Source organism: Talpa europaea (genome assembly GCF_964194135.1).
Source record: "Talpa europaea genome assembly, chromosome: 3".
NCBI classification, from domain to species: domain Eukaryota; kingdom Metazoa; phylum Chordata; class Mammalia; order Eulipotyphla; family Talpidae; genus Talpa; species Talpa europaea.
In genome coordinates, this window is record NC_140069.1 from 16,744,480 (window position 1) to 16,766,813 (window position 22,334).

The 22,334-nt window shown below is 36.5% G+C and overlaps 1 protein-coding gene across 5 annotated transcripts in view; it reads left to right on the top strand.

Moving 5' to 3' along the window:
• EIF3H (eukaryotic translation initiation factor 3 subunit H) overlaps nucleotides 1-22,334 on the top strand; it is a gene marked incomplete at its 3' end in the record, with an annotated part of 91,645 nt that overhangs the window by 61,182 nt on the left and 8,129 nt on the right. For 3 of the 5 annotated variants that reach the window (XM_084229621.1, XM_084229622.1, XM_084229623.1), the window contains exons 3-5: nucleotides 15,808-15,975; nucleotides 17,495-17,594; nucleotides 18,804-18,953. In XM_084229621.1, coding sequence (XP_084085747.1) covers nucleotides 15,808-15,975; nucleotides 17,495-17,594; nucleotides 18,804-18,953 — 418 coding nt within the window. The remainder of the gene's footprint in view (nucleotides 1-15,807; nucleotides 15,976-17,494; nucleotides 17,595-18,803; nucleotides 18,954-22,334) is intronic. The other 2 variants (XM_084229624.1, XM_084229625.1) reach the window with 2 other exon arrangements.

The following is a 22,334-nucleotide window of genomic DNA, read 5'->3' on the forward strand; positions in this document are numbered from 1 at the left end:
AATTGTGACAGTTGAGCAGGACTATACTGCCTAAATCAGTGTTGGGGGGATGGGGTAGGGGCTGGAGTTTGCTTTCCAGGGAACATTGGTCAGTGTTTGGAGACATTTTGGTTGTCACTACTTCAGGGTGTGCTGCTGGCATCTAGCGGGTAGAGGCCAGGGATTCTGTGAAATATCCTGCAATGTACAAGATGCTTCCACCCCCAGCCTCACAAACAAGAATTATGTGGCCCAAAATGTTGGTGATGCCAAAGTTAAGAAATGCAGACCTACGTGGAACAAGGATCTGTATATGCTGAGAATGAGAATCTGGGAATATGGTGATTTACACAAGCAAATGAAAAAGAAAAATTTGAATAGGAATTACTATGGCACATTCCTGAAAATGTTTTACTGACTTCTTGAATCATTTGTGCCTAGTTCCCAGAGTTTTTGGTTATTTATGAAACTTGATCAAGTGGGGCATAGTGGCATCGAAATATTTTGTGTGATTTTGAAATGAAGTACAATGCCCCCATTTTTGATAGCCAATAAAATTTTTCCAGGAAAAACGTAAAATACTTTACAAAGAGTTAATTCCAAAAATAAGCCTGTTACTGAAGTTAGACAAGAGTCCTAACAGAGTATCAGTCAAAATAGCGATCTTAACCCTTTTTTAAGCATAACCAAGTAGAAATCACTACATCGCAGAGAACTTTGTAAAATCAGCAGCAATGTTAATGACAAATGGTATCTTTGGAGAGAAAACAGAGTAGCAAAGTTGTTTCCTTTACAAATGGCTACTGGGTAAGATTGCCTAGTTTGAATAGCATAAAATATGCAGAAGCACTTACTATGAGTTAGTTGCCACTAACTCTGCCACTAACTCACCTCACAGTTGGTGTGCACAGAAGCACTCATTCTTAGCATATTTGTTGCTTTTGTATGAAGGAGAAGTGCTGAAGATATTTTATTCATTGAAAATCCATGATTCAAGAGGACAGTTTTAACAGTTATTTTGTAAACTGTGATAAAGACCTGGAAAAAATATGTTGGACTTCCAAACTGGTAGCGTGCAATTGTTTTAGCAAATAGGGCATTATTACCACAGTACTGTTGGGGCACTGGGGAAAATCCCTCCAGCCCTCTGGGTTCATCTGAGACTGGATGTCTAAATGACAGATTAGTAAGAGAAAGACCCAATTTAGCAACATAATGTGCAGAGAATTTGCATGACTGTATACTCTAAAGTAAATGGGGTAAAACTGGGGTTCTTGTAGTGTCCCAAGGGTCCTGTGGCATCAGGAGAGGCAAAGGTTTCACATAAGCGTGAGGGTATGACTGCATGTGTTAAGACCTGCATGTACCCAGCCTAAAGATAGGTTTCTCCCATTAAAAAAACAAAACAAAAAACTCGTTTCTGAAGGTATCCCTAAGTCTAGGTTATCTTCATTCTTTAGGAGCTACAGTTTCACCCAAGGCTCATAAGACCTGATTGACCTTAGTTCCACTTACCAAGGTGACACTTAATGGGAAAGGCCTGCTCTGGACATCTTGGGAAAAGTTTGTCTCATCTTTTCAGGGGAGGATAGATTCACTATTCACAGTTTCATTGGTTCTAGACTTTCTCCTTCCTCCTTCCCAGTCCCTTTTGCACCTGAACATCTATGAAATTGAGGTCCGTTTTTTTAATCCATGGTGTCTTATAATTAAAATTGGCAGCACTTTCCCTTTCTTACACTCAGTGGGATTTAAGGCTTGATGAAATGTTATTCTGCTTTCTAATCTTAATTCAGTATGGAAGGAAATAGTGAAGATAATATAATTTCAGCATCTGAATATTCATCTTTAGTACACGCTGAATGAAAAATGTGTGGTAGAAGATTGACCTTGCTTTTTCCAGACTGCCTGTGAGAAGAAAGCTGTGTGAATCCTTGACTTGAGAGATTACATTTTCACCCCTTCTTTATGACACAATTAACGCCAATAAAAGTTATTTCTCTTCCTTCAAATTATTTGCTAAGGTGCTATATTTTAGCTTCGTATGTATTCTGAGTAGCTTTATATTGTAAGATCTGAGAAAAAAGAACAACTTTTAGCATTTGAGACTATGATGCTGGCATGAATAAAGTGTTCCAAGACTAGATCATTTTAATCTATTGGAGGAAGAAGTCAAGATTGTTGGACATATTTTAAATCCTACTGCAGAAGGATATGAATAGCTCTAGAGCTTAATGAAATCATGGATTAGAATCTGGTCTCCAAAATTCCCCTAATTGAAATATTAATGTTTAGGTGTAATATGTTTCTTGGACAGATTTAATGACAAATCACCATAATTTTGGAGTTTCTGTTTCTTCCATATTTTTAGGATCACATGACAATAATAAAATGATCGCTGCTTTTCCTTATGACCTAGAAGTTCTTGAATTTAGTAGAAATAGAATGAGGAAAGAAGCCATCTAACATACAACCTATAATTCCAATTACCCATCTCAGGACTGTGTAGTTGTATTTATTTATTTTTTTTAAAGACCTATTTATGCATACAAGAGCTCAGGGTACAGGCCAGAGGTGCGAGGATTCACCAGAGACAGAGTGAGGAGCAAAACAAGCAGATTGACCAAAATATGCAGCTGGAGGGACCAGTGGGCAAGACAGGAGAGGTCTGCTGTGCCATGTGGGTCAGCTCCCTGGCTGGGTCAGCTCAGTGGCTGTGGATAGCTTCATAATACTGACACTTAACCCCTTGCGCCACCAGGGAGGCCCCAGGGCTGTATATTTAAACCTTGGAGAGAGATGCAAATCATCTGTCACAGATACACAGCAGTTTTGTTTTTTATTTTATTAAAACTCGTATTTATATAATTGAAATTAGGATAACAACTTCAAAAAAAAAAAAACTTGAAATTGATGCTTTTCAAGAGTGCCAAATGTCCACTGAATGATCTGAAGATAATGCAAGTTTGAGAGATATTATCCCAGTGCTTTTTGGTTGAAATAAAATTAAGTGTTGGGAGAAAAATCTAATGGCATCTTTGCAGTTTCTTCCTCCCTCTTAGGGGAGGAAGCCCCAGGCCCGTTTTCTGTGTGGGAGCCTTTGCACTTATGCACCTCTCTCCAGAACTCTTGTTCATTCTTAAACCTCGCTCTTTGTGTACCCCATCTTCTGACCACTCCTGTTAGGGCTCTAAACCATATTTTTAGTGAAATAACTCCCCTCTCCCATTTCTCCCTGGGATGTTAGCTCCTGAAGGCACAATGGAGATTGATTTCAAAATGCACGTGAAATTTTACTCATGGTGGATTTTATCTGATTCCTTAACTCTTAAAATGTCATGTTTCTCACTATCATTTTAGTATTCTTTGCTATAATCTTCATTACCATGTGATGAGCATTAAATCAAATCATTTTTTTCTCATTTGAGACAAAATTAAAAATTAGATGATTTTAAAGCTGAAATTTTAGGACTAAAATTGTAATTCAGTTCTCTTGCTTTCTCAGCCTGCACTTGTTCTTTTGCACTGTATTATTTTGCAAGGTAAGACCTCAGGCCTTTTTACTCCTGAGCTTGATTTCCTGGTTGTATTAACAAAGATAGTTTGTTCACTTTAAAGATTGCAGAGAACTGTATGGTATTACCCAGATCTTTCCTTTAGCAACATTAAGCATTTGAGTGCATGCAGGAATGCTTCTGAAGCCCTGTGTGTGATAGCTGTGCCCCTCCAGTAGAACATCAGCTTCATCACCCTGTGCTGGACAGCACCTAAACTTCTGGCACATGACAGCTCAGAATAAATACTTGTAATGTGAATATATGAATATATTCATATATTTGAAGGAACAAAGGTATGAATTTGTTACTTAAGACACACCCCCCCACCACCAACAAATTTAAGGAGAATGCATCTCTAAGCCCTTTGGAATGCTTTTATCTGAGTATTATAATCTTTTTTGCAGGGAAAAGATACATATCCTTTGGGGATAAGAGGGTTTTGTTGTTAAACTGATATTACCTGGTTTGACAATGCTTTGAAACATTGCGAATGCTTTGATTAAACCTAGCTTTTCAGCCAGGTATTGTTTGATCTGCTTTGGCACATATTCAAAAGCCTCATCATAAACTGCTCAGTATCTGTGGACCCTGTAGTGAGCGACAGTTATCTTTTTGGGGAGCTAGGGATCAAGTTCAGAGAAAGTAAAACAGAGATATACCCTTTTTTTAGATATTTATCTGTGCATCTCCACATGTTTATTTATAGTTGTGCAGTTTATTTCTATCAGTATAGCTCATAGAGGTTAATTCTATTTCCAACATTGGGCAGGATACTGCCTGTCAATTGAGAAAGCTAATTACTTGCTCTGTTTTGTAGCTTTCGAACATTTTTCTATAGTAATTTTCTTGCCTTTCAGTGGTTTTCACTTTACCCCACTGCTCACTGTTTCATCTTCCTCTCTAATTCAAGAGGCCATCCATAGAAAATCATTTTTAGGAGTTTCAGAATACACTATGACAGCTGATTTAGACAAGTCTTAGTAATGGCCTCTAGAGATCTCTGTAAAAACCCTAAAAGATAACAGGGTTACTAAATTGGTCAAGGATGGTTCTTAGTGTGGGTAGAACTGGACCCCCCCTCCAAGATACACTTGTAACGCAGACAAATCCAATTTGTGTTAAGCCTTGTTTTATAATAGAACATTTTTATAGCACCCAACCCCTACCCCCAAGTGTGTATTTTTCTCAAATACAGAAGGGGTCCCTCTGGTAGGATCACCACTCTTAATCATATCAAGTTGTGGGGTAAAGGCATGTATTTTCTTTTATCCACCTCTGGAATTCCTGGTCTTAATCACAAAGTAGTTTAGGTGAAGTCTACATCCAGCTTCCTTCATGATGAAACTTCATCTTTGTAGCACAAGGTTGAGAGTGGATTGTTCTGTTGGGTCTTCTGCTGAAAGCTGGAGACCTTGGGCCTCTCTAGGCCTTGGCCTGGCATTCTTATTCTTCCTGGTGGTGTATCTGTGTTCCTCTCACTGCTCTCTGTGCCTCTCTTCTCACTGCTCTCTGCAACTGAATTGATTCCTGCTTCACGCTGAGCTTCTCCACTTCTTCACCCGCTCCCCTCCCACTTACATAGAGAGGAGTAGAAAGTTTCTTGGGAGCCACAACCACATTTGCCTTATTCTCCTTTGTGTCTCAGTACTTGTTAACTCTCTTTTAGGTCTTGAGCCCCTTTAAGAATTTGATGAAAGCTTTGAACCTCCCCACAAAAGTCCATATATGTTAGGTTTTGGGAAAAGGACATTATGACAGGAAAAATAACATGGCCTTATTAAAAGCAGTTCACAGGTTTTCTAATCTCAGATACTGTGGCTGCCATGTGAGTTTATGCTTGATCATTTTCTCAGCATTGACCTCCATATAAAAATAGGTTTGGATGAAGTGACGCGTAAAGGGAAAGGAGGAGGGGACGAGAAAGGGTGGGTTGAGAGTATGGTTTTTAGTACTTAGATTTCTCTGATCTAAATAATCTATAAGAAAAACTTGCCCTTCTGCCTTTGCTTTTTTATAACTCCTGTCACTTTGCATTTCTTGACTGCTTTCAACTTTCCTTAGGTTGCAGTTCAGGACATTCTTTTTTAAAATTTTATATATTTTTTACATCATTTTTCATTTTTGCACAATGTATGCATTTTCATCTTGGTTATATTCCCCACACAATTCTCACCCCCTTTATTTTGACCCTAATCCCTTCTCCCCACCCTCCACCCCCCCAAGTGTGTCTCTGGTTTATAGTTGCTTGTTGTTTTGATTTTTACTTTATTATAATCAGGGTATTCTTACAAGATCATATCCCTCAGACTTTCTTCTTACAGCATTTTAATATTGGTATTCTCATCCAAACTGTCCTACTGTTTAAAGGTAAAGGAAACTATTTTTGGACAATCAAGGCTGCGGAGTAGATCATCCCACCAAGTGACAGACATCATAGATGGTTCTAAAGCTGTTTGTTATCTGTAATTCAGTTTAGCTACTTCACTTAGGTGGGCAGTGTTTCCAGTAACCTTTACCCAACCTCCTGCATAAACTGGCACTGCTGCTTGTTCTTCCTTCCCATCCTCATCTGTTTCCAGTATTTTTAAAACTACCTGTCAGGGAGTGGGGGAGGGGAGTAGGGAGCTTATTTCCTTTCTTTGGAGGAGTTATAAATGGAATCAGGAGATAGAAACTTATATAGTACAATGCAATTATATTGTTATATACACAGTAATAATAGAACATCCAAGATTACCTTTTCTTGAAATCTAATTTCTGTAGCTTGTCTCTTTCTTTATTGAATCTGTTCTTTATTGTACTGAATATAATTAGCTTATAGTTTTAGTATCTAAGAAGTATTTTTTTCCTTTTGCAATCCTTTTTCATGGTAGATTGTTTTTGATCATTCTCATATTTGTACACAGGAATTCTGTCTCATGAAATGGATGTAACAAATTTATAGACTTTCTTTTTGGTAGCCACATTTATAAGCTCTACTCCCCTTCCCCATTTTCCTGATTTTCCCCTACTCCAATATGAAGATTTAGGCAGAGTTTACACAATATTTGGCAACCAAATCAATCAACCCTAATTATCCAAAAAGTTTTCCTTTGGCCCATGTAAGTACTATAACCTCTGGATTCTAAATAACATTTCTGTATCCTGGGTGATGGTGAAAGACTTTTGAGTTCTTCTTCAGGTTATTCAGTGCACCAAGATCTTGTGGATGATTTCATTTAATTCTCTCGCCTACCTTAAGAAGTAGGTAACTTTTCTCCCATTTTACAGCAGAGGAGACCTCTAGGTTGCAGTAATTTGTCCTAGATTACATAACATGTGTGGTAAAGATGGTATCTTAGCTTTGCTGCTTTAATAAAATACTATAGACCAGATAGATTAAACAACAGGAATTGATGTTTTGCCGATTTGGAGACTAGAAACCCAAAATAAGAGCCAGAGGTTGGTGTCAGTACTGAGGGCTGTTTCCTTGTGTCGCAGTCGCCACCAGATGGGCCTTTAGATGGCTTGAGTGCTCAGCAGGCCAGTAGGTGGTGAGACAGAGAAAGCGAGCTCTCTTGTGTCTCTTCCTATAAGAGCACCGATCCCATCGTAAGAACCCCACCTTTATGATCTCAACTAAACCTAAACCCATTACTTCCCGAAGCTCCCATCTGTAAACCATTACATTGGGGATTAGGACTTTAAAATAAGAATTTTAGGTGGTTCACAATTCAGTCCACACCATATTCAGACTAGGCTGGCTGCTTAGATTCTGAGTAGTTTGGTACCCTATCCTATTTTCTGCTCCCACAATTTATTTTAGAAACTCTGGTATCCAGGTATTTGGTGACTGTGTTGAATGTAGGCAAGTTGCCAGCATTTGACAATTCTGTAGATACTTGTATACGTATTCCTTTAATATACATGTATTACACAATTCTTTTCCCCAGAAAATATGGGAAATAAAAGTAAGAATAAGCAAACAAAAATCATCTATTATCTCACCCTCTGGAGAGTTATTGCTATTACTACTTTAAGCATACTTCTTTCTCCTCAGGAGGAGAGAGAAACCCAAATTGTTTACATATTGACACGTATGTACATGGTTTAGAGTTGTGTATTTTTTAAAATATTTTCCCTCAGCATTTCCCAAGCATTTTTCCATATCATTTAAAATTTTTAGAAATATTCTAAATGATTTTTGCTTAGAAGAAAACAAATTTGAGAACTACTCAGCAGGTAGATAAACTTATGAGCTGAGTGTGGGAGTAATCAGGACTGATGACTCAGAGTGCCCCTCACTGAGTGAGAAAACGTAGAAGGGGTAGAGTTGGAGGGTGGGATGGATGAAGTCAATTTATACCTTTATACTGTACCATACCGATGGACTTTCCCCCTGAAATTGTTAAGCAAAGAGCCATCTGATCGGGACTGGAAGTAAGTCTTCTAAATTGTGATCATTTCGTGGGAAGTTGAAACCACCATTTTCTAGGTGAGGAAGTGAAGGCTCAGAGAGAAATGCGTTAACTCTCAGGTCACTGAGAGTTCCTTTTGGAAGATGATGTCACGATGACTTTATCAGACTCCCAGCACAGGTGTCGTTCAGTAAATGGTTTCAGAACGTACAATTTTGTTTGTGCACTGCAAACAGTACCTCCAAAGAGGATCATTGGTTCTCTGTTTTGAATATTTAGTGCGCATTACTGATGCATCCCATTCTATTTTTTGACAACTGGAATTTGAATTGATGGCTAGTTTCACACAGGATGAAGCTATTAATTCATTTTGATAGTCCCTTTCCCCTTCTAAAATAACTTGTGCAGACTGTTTTCTGTGTTATGAAAAGTATTCATGAGGCCAATTTCTCCTTTTTACATTAAAAACCAAGATTTATAGGAAGGTAAATCAAGTGTGATTACTCTGTTACAGAAGTGTCTTCTATTTCTCAAATTGCATGTGTTGTTCTTTGAAACCCCAACACAAAAATTTGAATACTAGGAAAAGTCTGAGATGTGATGTTTTTCTCTTTTTGATAATATAAATGATCACATTTCCCCTTTTGCTTTGATTGCCAGAGTGTTCAGAGTTAAATTTGTATATTTTAATCAAAATATCTGTGGCTCACTTCACATTGTTCAGCTCCTCTGCCTGGAGTTTAGTTTCCACTTTCTACATTCTCATTTATTCTTTCCCTAGTTTTGATCTTATTGATTTATATGTTTCAGTGCGAGTTACTTCACGTCTATATGAACATGCTAGGGTGAGAGATCTGTCTGGATACGTGGATACTTGCAGCATCTCACTTTGTTTCAGCATTAATCTAGTACCTGATTCATAGCTGCAAATATGCCAAAGGTGTTACACCCTTCCCCTTGAAAGAGCTCATTACATCATGTGAAATACATAGTTTCCTAAATTCTGAGATGCTCATTTTTTTCTAATGCACTGAATCTTCATTGTGCAGTGAAAGGTTTAGAGCCCTCGGTGCCCCAACCTGGTGAATTTACTTTGTTGGTATAAACAGATCTCAAATGACATACAACTAACTGAGCAGTTGCGCGCTATCATCCTCTTACATGCTTGTGTTTTCATGACCAAAGACATAAATCTCTGTGTATATTAAATCCTCATAACCTCAAAGAAATAGGATCCTCTGGCTGTGTTTCATGATTTGGTTAAGATAACATTGTTAATTTGTTACAGGATGTACATGTTATTTTCTGTGAATAATCCAGTTTATTTCTTAAAAGACATCTTAAAACACTAAAATCTTTCAATATCCTGATTTCCAACAATTTTGAAACTCTTACTAATTGTATAAGGTAGCGTAAAATCCCTTCCCCTAACATTCTGTTATCCCCAGTTTGTCATTTAGCAGAAATTATTTTTCAAAAATCATAAACACTTAAAAAACGAAACTGCTGAGACAAAATTTTTTTAATGTTTGTTTGATTTTTAAGAAAATTAGTATTTTTGTTAATTCTTTCAAAATAGAACATATTAGGGGTCTCCCTGGTGGCACAGAGGTTAAAGTCTCAGCACTATCAAGCTATCGCCAACCAATGCAGCGTGAATTTGATCGCAGGCCAGGGAGCTGACCCACATGGCGCAGCAGACCTCTCCTGTCTCGCCCACTGCTCCCCTCAACTGTGTTATTTCAGTAGATCCACCTCTTCTACTACCCACTCTGTCTCTGATGAATCCTCTCACCACCACCCCCCCACCCCCCCGCACTTCTGGCCTATGCCGCAGTTCTTGTATGCTTAAATAAATAAATCTTTAAAATGGAACATATTAGTTTAGGTAGGATGGAATTCATATTGGACACTTCATTGTGAAAAATTGAGCTGTTAGCCAAATCCATAAGCAGTCACAGGCGTGGATCTAATTAACAGATGCATTATTTGGAATTTGGCTAAAAACGGGGTGAGTACGTGATGCAGGCTAGATGAAAGAGAATATGGAAATTTTAAGATGTGTACACCCTAGTTCTTTCCACACAAAGTAGACTCTTATTTAATTCCTTTTTTTCAAATGCACATTCTGTTTGCCTAAATCTACATCTGCTGCTAGCTTTGAACGATGCCTGAAACGTATGTGTGACTTGGCAGAGAGTCTGATACGAAGAGGAAAGCACAGAATAGTTTGTCTTGTTAAATAATGGGGCAGAGCCATCATGCTTAGCCTGTCAGTGCTCAGGCATCCCTTGCTGCTGCCGGGAAAGGAGTTTATAATTGTTTTCTTAAAAGTCCTACTTGGGTTACCATTCTTGCTAGAACAGAAAAGAGATTTTGATGAATTCCTCTTCCCTGTCATGTTTGTTGAAATCATTGATTCGTTTCAGGGAAGTTGTGGGGCTTTGTTTGTTTGCTTCCTTTTAAAGCCATTTGTTTCTCTTGATTGAGCTTAGTTTGTTTCTTGGCTGCAAAGAGCATGTCCTAGATCTGGTCTCTGTTCCCTTACTTGATGTGTTTGTGCAGGTCTTCTTTGATTTGAGTCAGAACTTTGTTACAGAGTAGTCTGGGCATAAGTTTCAAATAGTAAGGAGTTCAGTTGCATATTTGTGATTTGGACTTTGACATTTAAAAATCTTTGAAGATAGTTTATCACTACCTAAAATTTTACTAGTGGTGGTAAATTAATGGTCAACTTAGTGATCATACATGCCCAAGTTATGGTTTCTGAAAACCCAGAAATTGTGTGTTTTTTGTTATGTGCATTACACTTAATTGCTTTTAAAAATAATTTATTTACACTTTATAAATAGAGACGAAATTCTGTAAATGGTTGGTTGCCTGGACTGTAGAGTCAGCGAGTTTGAAGTCAGATTGAATTCTATGACTTTACAAGCTGTGGTAAACAGCTTTTCTACAAGGATTTCAATAATCATGATTAGCTTATTTATTGTGAGGAATACAGTCAGATAACATATATAGACCACTTAGCAAGAAGCCTAACATAATAAATGCTCACTAAGTACTGGTTTCTTTCCTGCTTAGTTCTCTCTCCAGTCTATATCTATGTATATTTTAAATGTAATTCTATTATGACATGTTAAAATAATTAGATTTATTTGATACCATATTAAATGACTGCATCCATTAAATTGTCTTTGATTTTTGAAACTTAAATTAGGTTACTTGTCCTGTAAGAGTTCTTTAATAAGACAACTGTAACACTTTTTCTTAATCTGCCAGACAGATCTCAAGTTTTATACTATAGCTTTAACTTTCTACTTTCAGCTATTTGCAACCTTGCCAACTGTGGCAATTCTTTGTTCCTGTTTTCACTGAGAAATTGTATTTTAACAAGGACTCACTTAAAATAATAAAGTTCAAAAAGATGATTTCAAAAAGGAGGTAAAATCCTTTTTTTGAGTAGAGAATTGAAGGTGAAAGTGCTGATTAATTACTAAACTGAAAAGTTTCTACTCTATTGCTCTTTCCAGTGATCTTCAGGAAAACTCAACTCTCAAATTCTTGTTTGGTTGTTTGCCAGTGTAACCACAGATATAGCATTTAAATAGAAGACAACGTATCATTTTCAGTGTTTTCGTATTTGGAGATAAAACAAGAGAAAGCCCAACAAATGTGGTGGGTTTTTGAAAGGAATCGTTATTGGGCAGCCTGCCTCAGTTAAGACAGCTTTAGCTCTAGGCAATTTAAAATTGACTGTTTTGCAAAGAGGATATCTGGAAAAAGTGAATATGAATATACTGGTGCCAAACTTCGAACAGTTATTTAGTGTTGTAAACCAGCTCCTCCTTTGCTTGGGAGGAGAGACTTAGCCAATTAAGACAATTGTAGAAGTTGAAGAGATTTATAAAACTTCAGTTTGTTTTATAATCCTTCCAAATTTTGTAGTGCTACCTCAATTGCATGTAAGTGTGACTTTTGTATTAGTAATTTGAGTTGGCTAAATACTAACTACCAATTTGTCTTTGAAATTCATTTGTTGCCCAGTTTCTCCTTCCGTAGGGTAGGGTGTTTGTTTTTTAAACGAAGAATGTTTAAAAGGCTTTTTTCTAAACTTTTCACTACACAATCCTGAGTTCTTCTGCTGAATATTATCATAATTTTTAAAACAGTCCTTCAAAAACATCTTCCCTTTGCTATTTATCTTTGGGGAAATTCCTCAGGAATATTCAGCCATTAACTGAGAAGAGAATATTATTGGTTGAAATCCCTGCTTGGGCTTCTGTTCAATATGAGAACTTGAGAACAGAAACGAAAGCATGTCTAACCCAGAACCAACCGTGCAAAGTTGCCAGTAAATGCTTGTTTCTTACTTCATTGCTCTGCATTAAATCTGCAACAGGGAGTTAGGGCATTTTCTCGAAAGGAGAGGGCCCATTTTTTCTTTTCTTTCTTTTTCTATGATTCTCTTCCTTCTTAGGTGTGAGGTACTCCCTAAATAGAGTGAACCATCTCTCTGTGTAGCCACATCTTTACACCCTGCTGTTAAAACTCCAGCCTAGGAAAGTGAGGCTGAGCTAGCATGGGAAGGCAGTGACACCACCTCCTACTCATCAGAACCTGTGGACTGGGACACTACATTGTCTCAGTCACCTTCAGATGCCATGAGCTCTTTCCCTCCCCTAGTTCCTGGATTCCATTACTAAATTGGGCCTCTGTGCATGCCTACTATGCATTAGCTAGCCACCCTCTATATACACCCCACTACTCCAGGATAATTCTGAAAGAGACTAGCAAAGGTATGAAAGCAGTGGTATTTGCCTGGGTGATTAGAATCTGGAATCACTGCTCATTATTTCCTGTGTAAAATTGACTTGCATGTCTCCATTTTATGATTTTTTCCCCCTATCTCTATCATAGGCCAGAGGGATAAATAGCTGTCAGCTGGTGAGTGGCTCAGATAAGTTGATGGATGGTTGCTGCTAGGAGGCACAGGTTTGAGTTTTACTGGGTCAGCCTGCTGTGCATTTCTTACCCTTGCTTAGGTTTACCAGGGTGCTTTTGCTGGGTTGGGTTTTGTATTTTTTTTTGAAAAGTTGAGCTGGGGAAGAGTTTTGAAAAGTGTGTGGGTGAAGGGTCATGTCTACACCAACATTGGAATGAGGACACCGATCTAAAAGTCTGCAGAGATAAGAAAAAACACTGCTTTAAAAAATTGTCACTGAATTAATTGAAAAAAGAATGTATATTGAATCAAGATTACCTCTTTAAACTGCGTTTATTGGAGCTGCACATGAGTAGTCCTAGTGAAGTTTCGGCCTTAGAGCCCCTCAGCTTCTCCGTGGAGTTCTTAGCCCCTTTATCTTAACATTTCAAGGATCAATTGCAGTCCTTTTAGAGCCTTTTTTCTGGGTTAAAGTTGTTTTTAGGTGATAAATCCAAACCAAGAGAGAGAATGATGGGAAATTTCACAAAGAAAAGGGACCAGCACTTATATTTGGGTGGATTTCAGTGGATTGCAGTTTTATCAATTCATCCATCATTATTTTTAACCCTTACATTTATATATTCAGTTTTTATTAAAGCCATGTAGAATCGTGTATGCCGTGATATCCTGAGCTATAGGAGAGGATGGATGTGCTTCTCCCCTGCCACTAGCTATATGGGCTCCCCAGTTCCCAAAAACACATACCTCATAACAGTGGGAATGCCACAGGCCTCATCATATCCCTTAGCCTCTTCCCTAACTGAAAGAAATACTTCATTTTCATTCTTATCAAAGGACCTATAAGGTAGATAAAACTCTGGATAAAAATTTGGAGCTTTTCTACTGACCTTGGAAGTTGTTTTTCCCTTAACCATCCAGAAATTGTTATAAAATGTGTCGTATTCAGGCTATTTGAGGAGAGACTTAATAAGATTGCAGGATTTTTTTTCACAGAAATGCGTTTTTATTTTAAGTATTAATGGAGAACCCTGCGTTAATTCATAGAGAAATCGCTACTTAGCATACGCAGTGAGCATTGTGGAGTCACAGCATTTATTTGACTGGCAGATATTTTTTGGAGATGGGAAAAGTAGTGAGCATCAGGGAAGGGTCAGCAAGATACACTGCGGGAGAAGCCTCAGAGCTGGCGTGACAGCCTGAGATCTTGAGATTCAAAGTCATTTTTCCACTTACATTGTAAGTTGGCAGGATCTAATCTCTGCAATATTACAGCTAAATTCTATATTTACAGTTGTTTTGGAAATACTGAATTAAAAAAAAAAAGTTCAATTCACATTTGCCCTGGCTATTGCTTGATACTCTTCCCTCATCTCTTCCCTGTCCTCTTAAAATAAATTGTAAGTTCAGTTCTGGCTCATATTTATGATATTGGGACTTTCTATAAGTTAAATTTGGTTAAAATTCATTAGCCAACTCAGTGATTTTACAATTTTTAAACGTTAATAGGGTTTCAAAGCAAAACATGACAGGTAACAGTTGTTCTATCTCAAATTTATGTGTTTGATAGGATTGTGCTACACAGGGGGAGGGCCTCTTACGTGCTAAAGAGACAAAAGTTAAGGAAAAAAACAATTGATTAAGATTAGTGTATTAATTTTTTACTGCTCTTACAGGCCAGCAGGTGGTATAGAAAATGAAAACCTTTAAAAAAAGAACAAACCAATAGAATACTAGAGCAGTTGATGAGGTGTCTGCCATCTTTTACTATGAGAAATACAACTTTTCCAAGCAGATTTATAATTTCTTTGCCTAGTAACAAGTGTTGAAAAATAAAAACTCTGTCCATCTGAGCAAAGTTCTGTTATACTTTATGATCCCAAGTCTTGTTTTCTTTGTAAAACCATAGCTCTATAACCAAGGAAATGTCAGACATATAACTTTACTTATGCTAAAACCCGATTAAGAGTTTTAAAAATGAAATGGGTTGGATTCCAAGTTAAGCAGATATGTTTACTCAGTATAATCGTGTATTCACTATAATAGAAATAGCTGGGATATTATGCTGACTATAATACTTCCTCTTGTATTAAATATTTGCTACTCATTAGGCTATATTGCTTTTTAAAGTGTTTTATTATATTGTCATTTTGCACCTCTTTCGGGTAATATTGTTTAAAATTAATATATGTAAAAGTCATTAATTTAACAAAAATTCAGTCATCCAACTTCTTTCTATACATAGTGATTAAATGTATCTATTCTGATGAAAAAGTGTCTGTTAACACAAAGGAGCACACAGACAAGAAAAAAGAATTCTTTTTTAAGTGTAGCATATACAGCAGGGGGCACCAGATGAAGGCAAAAATGAATTCTTGTATTTTAAATCAGCAACAGCCTGTATCCTGTTCATATATAAATAATGTGGTTGTTAATTGTTTCCTCATTAATTTTTCTTGATGGTTTTGACTTGTTAGTACTAAAATCTGTGTTGAAGAAGACGTTGATAACTATTCTAACTTCTTAACTCAAATGATAACTATTCTCTCTTTAAATGAAAGTTCTTACAACAACCAGTTTAGTAATGGCAGAAATTTTTCCTTAAAAATTAACTAATTTTAGAGTTTTAAAAAGGGGAGTTGAAAGTACATTTACTAAATTATTCCTTGTTTAGAGCAATCATTATTTTTGTTTTAATTCCTTTTCTACAAAAATATGCTTTCATTAATGAAAACAAAAGGAAAGTCCCAAATGATCAGAAAGCTTAATTTTATTGCCTTTGTATGTGAACTGAATGTATTTTAAATCTGGAAACCTGCTTACTTTGACTAATAGTTCATATATGAATTTGTTTCCAGAATGGCTTGATTTTAATATCGGTGGCATTATTAAATAGTTTTTCTTTTATCCTCCTCCTTCTCTCATCCAGTTCAGTATCAGATGGAAATGATGCGGAGCCTTCGCCATGTGAACATTGACCATCTCCATGTAGGCTGGTATCAGTCCACGTACTATGGCTCCTTCGTCACCCGGGCGCTCCTGGATTCTCAGTTCAGTTACCAGCATGCCATTGAAGAATCTGTCGTTCTCATTTACGGTTAGTAGGAGGTTCCTTTATTATTCTTTTCTTCCCTCAGTATTATTACTTCTATTTTTGCTTTCTGTCTTTTTGCCTTAAGAGCAGCCTGGCAGACCTTCTCAAGTAAATACCAGCCCTGTTTCTGCAGCAGCCTCAGCAGCAGCTAAGTCTAGACAGGGTTTCCTTCTTTCTGTTTATTTTTCTTGCTATCAGAGCCCTGATGTGTACATTTTGGAATGCTGGAGTAGCTGCTTCATTTTTATTCCTCCATCTCCCCTCCCTCATTTGAAGGGGCTGGTGGAACTAGACCAGATGTCTAACAAACCCCGATTGCTAGAGTGTCTGGCTCTGTACGTGACTGACCAATCATAACTCGGCGTGCCAAGTTTTTTTTTTATACCTCTGACAGCAGCGTACAAAACCTGGACTGTTTCTTAGCACAAAGATTTTTTTCTTTTCGTCCTATTTAATGGTGTTTCCTCAAGCTCTCCAGACCAGATGTTCTGTGCTGTATCAGAACTGTAGGCAATTTAACAGCTTTATAGCCTTCCCCCTCCCCAAACACTCACAGTTTGCCATATCTGGCAGACTTGCATATAGTTTCCAGCTGAGAAGTAAATGTAACGTCCTGAGTATCTGTCAGAAAAAATACTAATGAATACGATCAATCTTATGAGCTGCCCCCAAATTGTTTCAGTATGTTAACAATTGGATTACAGTAAAGAACAAGTTGTTAAAGTGTACTTATATTGGCTGGAAACATTGCATCATCAGACCTTGATGAATTTTCCACTTGTTTCAATCTATTTTGGTTTTCATTTTATCACCTATTGCTAAAAGTTTCACTGTGTTAAGTTTCAGACAACATGAATGTTAACACAGGTTTTAGGCGAATATTGGCATGCCAGAGCCGTTATCATGCAGCAAGTGCTAAGCTCCCTTACTCATGGAGTGTTTAAGCAGTTAGTTTTGACAAAATCAGCTTCACTAAAACTAAAAAGACGCTTTTGTCATAGCACTTTGACTTAAGTGGTTTTGTTTGTAAAATCTGTTTTAACTAAGAAATTTGAACAGTGATTACTAGGATGGTTAAATTTTGCTTGCAGGGCTATTCATTTAAATTAATTGACTGAAGAGCTACCTAAAAATGTCTGTAGTGAATTTTCATATTTTACTATTCATCAGTGCTTCTGATTGTAGAAGAGGTATATAAAATGCATATAACATGGAAATTTAATTTTTTATCGAAATTACTGGTTCTAGCTGAAGACTAGATTGAAAATATAATTATATTTTGAATCTTCTGTTTTTACTTTAGGCAAGAAGTTATTCTATTATAAATAGGATGGTAGTTTCCTAACTTTTTGCTTACTATTTGCTGTGTTGGTTTGAATCTGCTTTAAATTGTGTCCTGATTATTTTAATCTTTGTTTTGCCAAGGTTGCATATAAGCAATAAAATGTGCCTTAGACCCATGTCATTTGAGCACTGGCAGTGACAAAATGCTTAGTTATTTCTTTTTCTTTCCTTATTTGAGATCCCATAAAAACTGCCCAAGGATCTCTCTCATTGAAGGCATACAGACTGACTCCTAAACTGATGGAAGTTTGTAAAGAGAAAGATTTTTCTCCTGAAGCGTAAGTGTTTGTACGTCTATGAGGCATGTGGTAAGGGATTGGGTATTTTTTTTTTTTTTTTTTTTAAGATTTTCGTTTGCCACAGTCATTGAATCCAGTGTGCTGGTGTGGTAATGCTTTTGCCATGTGGACAGTAGAAGTTTCCTGCATGGCTGAGTGCCACTTGACTTCTCCTTTTCCGTGTTTAAACTATTCTTTATGGAATGTCTCATCTGTTGTTCTCACCAAAGATGAATTTGTTTAAAATGGGAATTCATTAGCTACTGAATTTGAAGAAATAAATGATTAAATAAAGGACAATAGAACTCCTGATGGCTGCTGTCACATTATAACTCTGTGTCAGAGCACTTGTGTCCTGTGTATCTTATTTTTTGAGTTCCTATTTCAGGAGGAGGGTTGGAAGATATTTTAAGGATTCATAAGGAATGTGACTTTTTGGATGTTTTATGAATGACATATATGCAGAAAGTTAATTGATAAAGCATTTTTGTGATCCTACGTAATGGCATGGGGATATTTACATCAACATTTTTGTTTTAAACATTCAGAATTCTTTTCTCTTTCTGTTAATTATAGGAATTTTTATTACTTATTACATCAAAGTGGCTTTAAATTCATGTAGGACAGACAGTTCACAGCTAGTTTTCCACTGAATCCTAAAGAAAATAAGATACAAAGAGTTAGTTCTCAAACATTTCCCGGGTATGGTAGTTATAGCTGAACTATGTGCAGCTATATTCTTGCTATGTTCTGAACCACTGAATGTGAAATATCCTATGAGTGTTTTGGTGTTAATCTCTTTAGTTCAAGTAAGCTTTTAAACTTTTTTAAGAACTGGAGTATTTTTCCCCCTAGGTATTTGCTTTATTTGAAATGTTTTAGATGTAGATTGTATAGCATAACTTCCTATGACATTTACATTTTAGTACTGAAGAAGTTTTGAAGATACCTGATTACAAAGAAGTTTAATTTTTTGCCAAGAATCTTACTTTGTGGGCTTATGATACAAATTTGCGTCATTTTCAGTTATTCAAATCACTCGAGTTATGCTTGACTCTGTAGAACTTTAGTTTCTCCCCCCTTTTTTTTAAAGTGCTAAATGAAACAAAGCTCCCAGAGAGGACCTGTAATTAGGGAAAATGTCTGAGATAGTCAATTTAATACTTACTTCTGACCACCAGACTAACGTATTTTTAACATGCTTCACAGATTGAAAAAGGCAAGTATCACCTTTGAGTACATGTTTGAAGAAGTGCCGATTGTAATTAAAAATTCACATCTGATCAACGTCCTAATGTGGGAGCTTGAGAAGAAGTCAGCCGTAGCAGATAAACATGAATTGCTCAGTCTTGCTAGCAGGTAAGTGACCCTGCCGAATGAAAAGTCCCTTTTTATCACTCTCTATAAAAGATTCTTTTACTTAGAATTTATTAACCTATGAAGCAAGAAAAAAAAATTACTTGAGCACATTTTGAGGTTACTAAGACATATGTAACAACATGTAGTACTTGTCCGGCCCTGCTAAGATCCCAGGAAAACCGCCAAACTGATAAACTGAACAGTATTTGAATACTAATAGCTCCTATTATAAGAATGCTCTGCTGCCTTTGCTGTATTATTTTTGCTTTGATATGGTAAATGCCCATGGGGGAAGTTTCTTTATTTGGCTCAGCTTTATTTATTGTATACTGTCCTTAGAGGCCTACTGTTTTATGTCTGGATATTTAATAATGCTCAGGAGAAAAACAAAAATGCTTCTTTGTTTTGCCGGTGCCATATCCCCTTGTTCAGATGCAGGCTCTCTTAGCAGTGAACTTCCAGTTTGAATTTTCAACTAAAACGAGAATTTTCTGAACCTGACACTGGCTTTTGCTATCTTAGGCAGTAGTTACATTATTTCCTTCATTGTGACTGCTTTCACTATCTGCTTGCTATGATAGTATTTATTTTATTGGTGAAACGCTAAGTGAGGTATTCTGGGACAGATCGTTTCCTTCATGGAATTAATATTTCTTTTGTCCCCATCTACTGCTCATAACAGAAATATGAGCAGAGCTATAACATATATGCTTTGCTCAAGTTTAAATACCCTTTAAGCTTGAATCTAGTGATTGTTTTCCAATGGGAAGGTTACAGCAGATTGAATGGACAGAGTAAATGAGTCAATCAAATGCACTTGTTCAATGACTAAAGGAAACAAAGTATATTTTCTTAAGCTACCAGCTTGGAGCAGCAGCTCAGTTATTTATCAGGTTTTTAGTTATCTCCGATAAAAGCTTATACCAGGCAACACAGAGTTTGTGCTTCTTCACTCTAAGACAAGTGAGATAACCAGGAAGGGAGAGCCAGTGTTCTCCATGCTCTGCAGGGGGAGACTGTGGTTGGAGCACCACATCCCATTGCATGAATGCGTCACTGGAAAGTCTTTACTGGTGAAAGTGGAAACTGAATGGTAAACCAGTTTGCTCTGTGTTGCATCCAGGTTGCAGGGCTTATTTGGCATTAAAGAGTATACTGTTTTCAAACAAGTAGTCAGAAAAGTTCTTTAATTTGTCTCTTTTAAAAGGTCATATTTTTCTTACTGCTTTTACAGGCACACTCTGCACACCTGTGTTTAAAAGCATTGTGTTAAGAACCTTTTTCAGTATGCAAGGTTAAAATTTGGTGTGTTATGTATATAGTTATATGATAATTTTAGTTGACTACATGAAAGCTTTTGCTTATATAATTTATGTCCTAACCTTTTTTTAAGCTTCCTTTATTGAGCATACAAACCAAATACAGCCTTTTTGTGCTTTCATATTATCATTGAGCCAGTCTGTAATGTCTGTTTGTCCATAGCAGCATTTGTAATATCCAAAAAGATGATCCCAGTTTTCTATAGCAACTAAGATCTGGACAGATATTTCATAATCTTATCTTCTGTAGTTTGTGTGAACTAGAAAGAGAGGCTCCTTGCTTTCCATGGGAAGTTATTCAAAAGGTAAATTGATGTTCCTGTTGAGAGGAACAAATGAAACAGCCTTGAAGCAGTACTTCTAATAGTGGACTAGTCCATTGACCCAATGGATAATACTATTTTAAAAAACTGAAATATAGCCTTTGTACATTTCAAATTTTAATTTTTTTGCATTAATAGTGTGGTGATAGTAGTTAGGTAAGTTGCCGTAAAAATTTTTCTGAGAAATTATGTCAGAAATTATTCTTAAGCAGCTCCTTAAAATTTTGCTTGGCTTTACTTTTCACAACCTGTATATGGCACCAGTTCTTTGATTTACCTCATCAATTTGTTCTGTGTGGTGAATAAAACATGCCATATTCCTTTCCATTAAAAAAATTCTAATCTTTAATTTTATTAGATGGAAATTGTAGTGATAGTGGTTCCATAACAACCTTTATTAATTCTTTACAGTGTGTTACACAAACCACCATTTCACACATGAAAAAACAATTGTTTTTTATTTCCTCTTCTAAAAGTAAACTAAGGCAAGCATCATATATTAAAGATAATAAGGAAAAAATGATACTGTGACCAGGATAGACTTATCATGCATGTCTCATTTCACATCTGTTTAAGTTATCTGTTTTCAGTTCTTTGTTTCCGTGGCAATAAAAGAAAAGGCTATATTATTGAAACTCCTAACAATAACTCTCTGTTTCAATATTCTTGTTGAACTGGTACTGAAAAGATCCCCATAAAATTGCTCTTGGTAATGGACCTGATTGCCTGTGAATGTTATCTGTGAAATAGTTAGGTATTATTGTTAATTCCTTTTGCCCTTTAAGGCCCGTATCGTGTAGGCTTTTGAGTATCTGATTGGATATATTTCTGAAGAGCAGGCTAGTAATATAAATGTTATGAAATGTTTAAATTTTACATGTCTATGCTTGTGTTCTTTCACTATAAGTACACAGGCCTGCAACATACTGTATCCCTGTTATACATTAAAGATTTTTTTTGGTGGAGAGGAAGGCTCTGTTCTAATACTACCTTTCCCATTAATAAAATCAGCATAGTCAGTCTCCAACATTTAAGGTCTGGGAATAATTAACAGATCTTTCTGTTCCTCCATCACGCCTCCCCCCAAATCCCTCAAAACACCCAATCACGGGATTGGTGGTGATCTTTCCCTTTGCTGAATTCCTTTTACACTTAATAGCATAAGCAACTTATTTAATAACTAATTATGTACTTAATTATAACATTTCTTATATTTAATACAACTTTTGAGCCTCAGTTGGTAAAAGTAAAGGAATCAGTGTCTCTGCTTAAGCCAGTCCTGTTCCTGCCATTCCTGCCTTGTCAGGACTTGTTCTTCTTTGCCCTCCATCCTCAGACATCTGTAGTTTGCTTCTGTGTGGTTCTTTTCTATTACTTTTGTTGTTTTTCCCATTTGAAAAAAAATTCTGAATATGTTCAATTTTTAAGAAAAATTGAAAGTTAAAAAACATAGAACACTCATGAGCCTTTATCTAGATTCATCAGTTGTATATCTTGCCACATTTGCACCCATTCTACCACTATTTTTTTCTGAAACATTTGAAAGTAAATTGCCAGTGTGACACTTAACTCCTAAATGTTTATGCATTCATATCCTTTGAATAACACATTTAAAAATCTCCCTCATAAAAAGGTAATAAGCAGAGTTACAGAAAGAGCACCTTTTGACTTCATGCCATGATTAACCTTATGACCTTTTGTTTCATTCCACTTTCCCCACTCACACTCCATTTTATTTA